The 9,852-nt window shown below is 39.2% G+C and overlaps 2 protein-coding genes across 2 annotated transcripts; both read right to left on the bottom strand.

Annotated features, from left to right (window-relative positions):
- Positions 1-1,408: 1,408 nt before the first annotated feature.
- Positions 1,409-2,701, bottom strand: LOC135467257 (sperm-specific H1/protamine-like protein type 2). Its single transcript, XM_064745023.1, has 2 exons — positions 2,165-2,701; positions 1,409-1,504 (listed from the first exon to the last, which is right to left on the bottom strand). The coding sequence occupies exons 1-2, from the start codon at positions 2,699-2,701 to the stop codon at positions 1,409-1,411; spliced, it is 633 nt and encodes a 210-aa protein (XP_064601093.1).
- Positions 2,702-5,034: 2,333 nt separating this feature from the next.
- LOC135468504 (glycoprotein 3-alpha-L-fucosyltransferase A-like) lies at positions 5,035-8,015 on the bottom strand. Its single transcript, XM_064746787.1, has one exon. It carries the CDS (start codon positions 7,948-7,950, stop codon positions 6,796-6,798), a length of 1,155 nt encoding a protein of 384 aa, XP_064602857.1. The 5' UTR covers positions 7,951-8,015; the 3' UTR covers positions 5,035-6,795.
- Positions 8,016-9,852: the final 1,837 nt, after the last annotated feature.

Below are 9,852 nucleotides of genomic sequence, written 5' to 3'. Positions count from 1 at the left end.
AAGTGAGCCATCGTAGCCTGTCCATTGCTTCTAATGGAAACATACCCGGACTTCTCCGACTTAGGCGGTTAAAGTTTTGGCACTGAAGTCGTGTGATCGAATCCGGCTCTTGCTGTTCCCAGTCGCGGATTTAAGATAGTTTAGACAGGTAGCTATCGAAGAGCGGTCGTTCACTCTAGCCACACCAGTTTCCTACAGGTGAATAGTCCTTGACTACTGTGCGATAAAATCCAATCAATTCTTTACACGACACTCCTTTACATCACAGCTGTAAAAGTTAACCATGATCGAGGAGGCTATAGCACATGTTGGCTTCCTCCCTGGCCGTAGATAGGAAGGCCTTCAAGCAACCTGCGGACGGTTATGAGTTTCCCCCGGACTTAGCCCGGTTTCATCCCACCATATAATGTTTACCGCCATCGTATAAGTGAAATATTCTGGAGTACGGCGTAAAACACCAAACTAATAAATAAATAAATAAAAAGTTCACAAGTAACGCCATGAGCCTTACAAACAAAAGTTGTATCCTAAAGGTGAAACTAGTTCGGCCTGTACTTGCCCCCCCCCCCCCCCCCCACACACACACAAATGCCTAATGACTGGTGGTTTGCACTTAGTGTCGAGATTGTTCCAGTGAGAGGGTACCCCACACAGGTCTATAACGGCAGGAAAGGACCAGCGTGTATGGTCTTGGACCACTTCCCTTCCACCGATAAGGCGTGTATATATGTAGGTCAAACGATGGGGACTTAGTCATTAACTTACCAAGGGTCGATAATTTACCCCAGGCTGTCTGGTTTCCACAACCTATAAAACTGGCCGACATCGTACAAGTTAAGAATTCTTGAATGTAGCGTTAATCGATTTCATTTCTTCCACATTTTTTTACTGATCTGGTTCTCTAAGCAGTAAAACTTTATGAATTTTGTCTTTCTTCAGTTTGAGCAATATATAAAGTCATTACATGGAGAATATCATTAAACGTTTTCTTTCAAAAATCTGTCCTGGGCAGAAGTTCTACTTCATCAAGGTGGGAACTTTTTCCCAGCAAATCCAGGAATATTTCATGTGGAAAATTAATTCTAAGGAACTCTTTAACACGGGATGACAGGGGGGCCCCATCGATTTTGTTTTTATTAAAAACATGCGTATTTAGCCTGTAAGATAATTACATATGCACTATGTCCTTAAAAATGATAAAATTTTCATGTCCTAAAACAGTTATACACACAAAGTCATATTTTAAAACGTAGCAACACAGATTAGTTCACCCTCAGCCTAATGTATGGCAAAAAATACCTCACACAGCAATCAAACATCCTCACCAATAGCGTCAATGAAGTGTCCGGTACGGAAAGCACGTTAAAAATTTCTACAGGTTTTGTGTACATATGAACTCATAGCAGGCTTATGCTGCTGACTTCCCACCACGTGGCTTTGCGGCCGCTTTCTTAGTCGTCGCCTTGCTTTTGGTCGGTGCCGGTTTGGACGTATCCGGTTTCTTCTGAAAAGGGGACAAGACAGAGTACCATATCAGTTTCTAAATATTGCCATGTAATTTAAAATTCTTTAATAATGGCATATGATTTTACATTTATGTCCCCAAAAAATTCCACTTACACATACTAAGAATCATTTACCACCAAATCATACTCAAGAGGTGCAAGAGATGGTATTAGGTGGGGCAATGTTAGCTACATCGATATGCAGCCAATAGTCACAGGACTGATAGTTGCTGACCAACACTTCATGTTCACTGTTATAAAGGAAAACCCACTTACCTCGCCTTTTCAACGGCCAAACATTCAAAGAATTTACATTGTACCACATGACAGCAACCTAGTCTTTTCAACACCCCTAAGTTAAACCTGCGGAAGCTATAAGGACTAGTTGCTGTTTACGTGCTGCTATCCACGTGCCTTCTGACGTCATGTTTTCATTAGGTGGTTCACATGCTTTTACCGAGGTTTCATTGGTTAAAAGTATGAATGTTGAGACACTCGATTTGCAAAAAAAATCAGGGCTGTTGTAAAGGCAAGGTGGATGCATTTTTTAGTCGCTGACCCCCTTCTCCGATGGTCATTGTGGAAACTTCTTCAATGACGTCACTCTGCCTTGTGACAACCCAGTCTTAAAATCTCCCTTTCCCAGTTCTATCACATACCTTGGCTGCCTTCGAGGTGGTTGCTTTTTCTTTGGGTTTCGCAGTTGAACTACTTTTAGCCGTTGTTTTGATCTGCGCTTCTGCTTTAGAGTTTACTTTGGTTTTCGGTGCCTTTGTCGTCTTCTCAGAAGATTTCACCTTGTCGCCTTTCAAAGCTTTGCTCTTTGAGGTCTTTTTGGGAGTTTTCAATTTTTTCGGAGATTTGCTGGGTAGTACTTCTTTCTTGGCCACAGTTTTTTTTACCTTTGGTTTATCCACGGCTTTTGGTTTAGCCGGTGGTTTGGGTTTTTTGGGTTTATTTAAGGCTGCATGCTTTACCTTGTCCACTTTAAATCTTCCAGTAATTCCTTTGGCTTCCTCAGAGGCCTTGGGTCGAAAAATTACCCCGGACTCGAGCCCCCGAGCAAGAGCTTTTCGTACGTTCGACTTCATCATGTTAGGATCCACGGTCCTATACTGGTCACTAATATAACTCTTAATGGCGGCCAAGGAGGCTCCTTTTCGATCATTCTGGGCAAGGATTGACTCAATAACCATGTCTATAAATTTTGGGTGTTGGGAAGGCGGCCTCCTAGGCCTGACCGGAGCCATCTGCGGCGAGGTACTATCCGCCATTTATGCCAAATCCAGCGAATCACCACAATAACAGCCAACAGCTACACCATTCAGCTCATACACAGAGCGAATGACGACGACTTTCTTTCTACAAAAGACCGAACTACAACGTTGCTGGTTACATCTTTCATGGCATGAAACCGAAGTTCGTTGTAAGGAACTACTTTTAAAGGTTAATGTGCTAATTTACGTAGGAAAAGATGTGTGATTTCGTGTTTTACAGCATGAAGGACTTCTGGATCACCCAATATGTAACACCATCGACATGTAAAGCACTGACAGTGGAGGCTGATTTACAGACCATGGTCGGTATTTTATTACATTAATTTTACATTTTTATGGATGTCAATACTTCAAGACAAATCAAACTAATCTGAAAAATTAAGAAAATAATCGTGTCACTCAGGTTTCATACCTACAAGTCTGAACAACTCGTATATTATGTACGTCTAGTATTCATGATGAGACTAATTTAATTGTTATATTCGTCCCAGATTCACATTAATCTCACCAGTTTTTGATTTCCGTGAAAAGAGGGAAATCTTAAAACGTTTGTTTCCATAGCAACCGTGAAAAGTAGGCTATCTAGAGGCTGAGTGAAAATTTACTGATGGACAGATTTATTTGGGAGGAGGTCGGCCAGATAAAAAAGATTTTTATTGAAATTAAAGTTTATTTTAAATTTTTAAGAATTATTTTTTGTAAATGTCCCAAAATATTTCTGCGTATAATGCTAGCGATGCAGTAACATTGCCACAATGAAAATCTACCAGGAAATGTGGAGTACACGGAATGACATGAAGGGCAATATAAAACTGGATGTTATTCGTCAGTCAGTCTGATCAAGTGACAGAGTCACTTTGAGGAGCCGTTTTATGTACAACTGGCCCAAGGTGCGTCACAAAACGTTGCCATAGTGAATGTGTTTGACGCAGCCTTCTGACCACTTTGTAAAACCGGATCCCTTCGTAATTTTATGGTGGAGAATTTTGTTGCTAAGAAAACCAAAGATTTAGTCAAATCGGGACCTAGGAACTGTTGAAGTTGACGGTTAATATTATATTTTCTTGAATTCTGATATTTTTGGTGTCTTGACATGTTGCAGTCTACAGTCCTTTTTGCAGATCAAATTTGAGTAGGCCTACTCGCATCTATAACGTTCCATGCATTCCGGCATCACTGAAAAAACTGTGTATTCTTTCTCGTTTGCATAAATCCGTTCTAATTTCTTTATATTTTTTCTTAGCTCTTTGGTGTTTGTGTTGAACTTCGTTTTGGAAATTGGTCATGCAATTATTGACCCGGAACGTCCATTATAGTCGACTGATGCCTGTTTTGACGCCTAAATTACGTAAATATGATTTGCATATCTATGAATAAATTATTATTATCGGCAGTATTTCAGCCATGTCGTGGCGAAGTATATCTATATCACACGTCAGAAATTTCACCGGTTACTTGCCAAAGGTCAGTGGTTTACCACATGCACTCCGGTTTCCTCTACCCATACAACTAACCATCATTGTATAAGCATATGTATAAAATCTTGAGTATGGCGTAAAACAACGGTCGATTTTTTAATAAAAAATGAACAAATGAACGGGCTGCTGACGGTATACCATTCCTGCCAAACTATGGCAGGCGTTAGTTGAGGCAGAATATTCAAAAGTTAATTTATGGGGTATGGAAGCGAAGGCAATCGAGAGAAACTTGCACTCCGCCACGAAAAAGTCTTAACCGTCACGTGACTACATTGAAACAGGCTGCCAAATGCGCGGTGAACTCCCCCTGCCACTAGATTTCGCTACTATCTCCTGAACTCTCTCACCCAGTAGCGTCATTTCCTTGACGACAAAGCGGTTATCATTATATTCCGAAGAAAGCAACACCTCCTACTAAAATTAAACCCAACCGCTACGTATGGCTTTAAATTGTCCACTTTCCCCATCGAAACTTATCAACAACCATTTATAAATAACATATTTTGCTCAGTGAGTGAGCAACATTCACCGTAAGAAATAAAATTTACTTTTAACACTCGACTAACATTCGTTGGACATAAACCGTTTCCACACTCACACTGTAGTACATATACACAAGCAAGTTTATGCGTGATTTGGTTGCTTTATAAAGCAAACTCACGAAACATGCATCAGAATGAATAAATCAGGCATAAATATAAGACAATTTTATTTTTACTAATAATGCAATTTTATTTAGAATATATAATAATTTTTATATTAATTACTAAGTGCAGCTGGTACATCTGATATCATGTAGGCCTACCTGCATAAAATTAAAAATAATGTACAAAGCAATCTATGGCAAGCTACAAGGCTTGGATAACATGCAGTTCTTTTCGGAAAATTAATACTCAAAAACCTCTGTCAGAAGCCGTTAAATGTTAAATGAATTTGTATTCTTTCAAATTCACCAGAGAAGAAATTATTTAGCATAAACAATCGTTCAATCTATGCTGAGGATCTGGCTACACTCACGGGTGAATCTTGGATGTCAGATTTCCTAATTAGCCACACAACAGGCAGAATAAATACACAATGTAACGATGTAATATGTTCGTATGTTCATTTGGCGACTGTGTGAATCTCTCCCAATTGAAGTCAGTCAATCGCTTGAGCTGAAGTCAAAATATTCCTCCCCAAATGCCGGATTAATTTATAGCTTTTTGGTAAAACGTGATTTGTGTGGCAAAACAACACACAATCAAAGCGGTAATCTTTTTGTATTTTTGACCTACTTCCCACAACAAAACAAAGTGGTATATGCAGATTCTTTAGGCATAGAAATTCCTGCAAATTTTTTGAATCTGTTTAAAAAGGGATTGTTAAAAGTGGAATACAACTGGATACACTAGAAATAGCTATGTGTCATGATCAAACATGTTCGAACACACACTACAATTATGAATGCATGTCTGGAAAATGTGCCCCATATAATCCTCTGCAAACATGTAGTAATGTGTGTGGAGTAGCAGCAATAATCGGATTCACAATCTGTGCCCTACGGCCTAAATTTGTTCCTACAATTAGCACACAAAAACCTCCCTGAAAAAATAAATTTGCTTATGATAAAATACTTAAAGCATATCACAAACTATTCCACATTTTTTAGGAAAGTAATCCTTGAATGCATCATGACATCAGAAATTGACATTACGCTGCTATTTCAGGCAACATTAACCAGTGGTACACATGCTTTATGAAAAAATAAACTTCAAACAATTGAAAACCACATCTCAAATGCTCAGATGGCAGCTCACTTGAACTTGAAAACTATCAATAGTGACACATCCACGGTAAAAAAACACGGAAAGACAACAAAATGCCAGCACAGTTACAGAGAGTCACACAGTTACAAACACATACATCTAATACTAAGTGTAGGCGAACAACAAAAGCTTGAAAATATAAGCAGTACCATCTATCCTATGACAAGTTCCTTGATATGTGTTTGAAGACTAAACCAAGACTGACTTTCAAATCTAGGGAGAACAAAATTTGCTTAAGTATCTTGCCTAAGGGCATGATTTAGAAGTTTAAATGTAACAAACTAGCAGATTCCAGTGCAACAGCAACTATAAGTAATTACGTGCAAAGTGCTGAAATTAAGTACCTCGATCCTTGTAGCCCTTAATTATAGCCCTTAATTCCTCCCTAATTATATGGGTAGGTTACAAAATTTGTGTGCTAAATATTTGGCCTTGATGGCTGTAAATTTAAATTCCTTTCCTAATAGTAGGGAATTCAGTTGTTTTTTTGGTAGTCTGTGTAACATTATAAAGCACATCCCCACACGTACACGGACCTTTTCTCTCATCATAGGAATATAGCCAGAACATCCGTTATGGGCTCATTCCATATAATACTGTGTGGTATTTATTTGTAAGTTATACCACTTTAAATATACTCAAGGTCAAGATCAAATAAAATAAAGTTTAAGAAAGCAGTAGCTTCGTACAAATGCAATGACCACAACACATTAGCAGCTAATTATAGTCAAAAACATGTGAAAATATCACTGGGTTTCTTCCTAAAACAACAATGATTCCACGCTGTACAGAATACATTTTGGTGGTCATAAGGACATGTATCTTGTGAATACCAAGCTTCTAAGTCGGTGTAGACTTGGGGAGGTGAAGACGAATTATGGAGAGCTCCACACAAATCGCACCAAGCTGGATGGGGTGGAAGGATGCTCTTCCACTTTCCATTTGTGTGCACATCACGCAATGCCACAGTGTAGTTCTTCCTCCAATTGTGATACTCCATGTATAGCTGGTCGTCTTTATCTAACTTAACCAGGTAAGCAGCTAACTCCTTGGGGGAAGAAAAGTCAGCCGTGTTTATGTAAGAGCCAGGGGGCGCTACTAGTATGTAATCACGTGGCGACGATCCCCCCATTACAACTGGCACAGCTTCAAATGTCAACAAGGCGTTCCAGAATTTCTCAGAGATGTAATTCCGACAGTTACCATTTTCAAACGCAAGATAGAATTTGTATTTCTTCATACCCGCGTCATTACATTCGTGCTCCGAGCACACGCTTCCTGCACATTTTCCGAAGAAATCTACATGCACTGACTTTTGAAGTTCTTGGATATACTCAAGACGCTTGTTGGTAGGAAAACAGTTAGAACTCCGTGCCACAGCTAGTTTTGTTTTGAGCGTAATGTTAACGTAAGAAAAGGTGTCTTTTTCCGAGAGACGTTTGACCTCATTGTAAGAATATACAAAATCCGAATCCTCTCTGTAAGTCATTGTCCAATTGAAAAGATTGTTATACTTTTGTGGCAGTATGCCATTCAAATAAGGTGGCTCCAAGCTAAATAGCAACCACCTTTGAAATTTCCATTTTTGTGACGGTAATGGGTGTTCGTGCATATTTCTGGGATGAAATACCACAACGTCACTTCTATTCAGTTGTTTTTTATCCGTGGTAACTCTGCAGCTTGAGACAGGGCAATGTTTGAAAATATCATCATGTAGCCAGAAATTATGATGGAAGAGCCTTGTCCACTGTAAAATTAATTTCTTCTTACCATTATCTGGTGAGATGTAGACTGATTCTGTTCCAACAAATTTCCATGATATAAAGACGCCAATAGAAAAAACACACATAATAAGAAGAGATTTCCACTTGAACCTGGCCATGGTTAATTCCGCAAATAACTGATGACACACGTATGTTTCTGACTGCCTACACCAACACAACCGGAAGGACTGTATCTTCATTTTATATTCTTTGTGGACTATCCCAAATGTAAAAAGCTCTGTAGAGCAGGGGTGATAGGAAGGCGGTAAAAGGTGGTAAAGCTGCAGTTAGCAACAAACGACTCTTAACTTCTTGTCTTCTACTGACCTAGCGTCGTTGAAGTATCGACGCTTGCAATGTCAATTTCGTACTGAGTTAAATTTATTTTGGAGGAGATTTACCTCGACGTTCTCTCAGCTGAGGTCATGCCATGGCTATAAATATGCCATAAAACACTAATCATGTAAGAAATATACAACTTTGTAAATGACAAAAAAGCCTGTTTTATCTCAGGGCATACCACAAAGAATATTATGTCACTTGTAGTCTTATCTTCAGCTCTGTAACGTCTAAGTTGCATATTAAGTCAATTTTGTGACCTAGGCTAATTAGCTATGTAAAGAGAAGGCCTAGTCTATGTACGTGCTTGCCGTGAAGATTGAACATGGGTTGGGGAGCCGCCGGGAGGGAGACGGTGGTGGGCCGTCCCTGGGCTCTCTAGAGGCGGATCTGCTATGTATAGGGATTGGGAATGCGGTAGGAGCGGCCCCAGCTCGATCTAGCGGGTGTATTCGCACTTGAGGCATAGACAAAGACAGTTTCAGCTACAGTTGGGGCCATGGGTGGCCTAGAACCAGCCTCATACATACCACTGTGGCGATTTTGCCAGAAACAGTATATTATTTCATATAATTGTATGGTAGGTTAGGGGTTAATTTACTGCCTTGTCCATAAGGTAGACATAGGTTTTACCTGTAGAATGTGAATTTTCATGGGTTAGAGATATCCTTAAATTAAATTAGATTTTTTTTGGAATATTTTGGAAGATTTTGAGGACTCATGAGCGCAAGTTATTTTTGGCGCTTTGATATAACTTTTGAAGGACACAGGTTCCGTGGACCCCTTTCCAACGAATTTTAATACTTGATGATTTAATTAGATGATCGTATTTCACTTATAACACATTGACATGTTGAATGAGTTTCTCTTCAAGTTTGTTGATCAGATATAGTTTGGCTAGGTTGGAAACAGCGTTTTTCTAGCGACCTTAAGTCTGGCGAAACATCCGCCATTGTTAATATTTTGAAGTGAGAAATTCGAGTAGAGTTTCCATTACTTTTGGACAGATTCTTGTTGTAACAAACTACGTACAGCATCTTTCCAGTTAAAACAACATTAGTGCTCACTGACTGTGGCATGATTTTGGCATAAAACATCCTTTGAACCAAGTTTAGGACACTAAATCATTTTTCGTTGTTATTGTTTCATCGCACACAATCGTAGTTCACAGTGAACGAGATTGTCTACTTTACGACATCCTTTTGTGTTAAACTCATATTGAAGAGTTTCAATCGGGGCATTAACTTGTACTTGCGAAAGTAAATATTTTTACTCTACAGGCTCATCTCCCTTTTACCTACAAGTTATTGTTCATGTTTTCATTACTAAAATCTATTTACAGTTAGATTTTTGCGCCATAAGATTAGATACGCATGTACATGCATAGTATTTCTATACATAGATGTTGTGACTTTGGTATTAGCCAATCAGTGCCCTTAGCACCAACCGTGGTACTCATGAATATTTATGAGGGAAGACCATAAATACTGGGCAAATTCCCACTTTTCGTCACTTTCTCTGATTAAAAACAGTGCATTTTCCGAAATTACCAAACACATATACTAACAACGGCGATACGTTGATTTTGAGGGCCGTTTATTCCACTGATACATAATTCCTTCCTACAACTTTATCCCCGAATATATCGGCGATACCTTGATCTTGAGGGCCGATAAAACGTC

Source organism: Liolophura sinensis, chromosome 6, assembly GCF_032854445.1.
Source record: "Liolophura sinensis isolate JHLJ2023 chromosome 6, CUHK_Ljap_v2, whole genome shotgun sequence".
NCBI lineage: Eukaryota > Metazoa > Mollusca > Polyplacophora > Chitonida > Chitonidae > Liolophura > Liolophura sinensis.
The sequence above is the reverse complement of the archived record's forward strand: the minus strand, read 5'-3'. Positions and strand labels throughout refer to the sequence as shown.

Bases quoted from the DNA above. Each gene is read 5' to 3' on its own strand.
- LOC135467257 (XM_064745023.1), bottom strand. From the start codon at position 2,701: ATGGTTATTGAGTCAATCCTTGCCCAGAATGATCGAAAAGGAGCCTCC. The intron at 1,505-2,164 runs GTATGTGATAGA...TCCCCTTTTCAG, and splicing joins CCACCTCGAAGGCAGCCAAG to AAGAAACCGGATACGTCCAA.
- LOC135468504 (XM_064746787.1), bottom strand. From the start codon at position 7,950: ATGGCCAGGTTCAAGTGGAAATCTCTTCTTATTATGTGTGTTTTTTCT.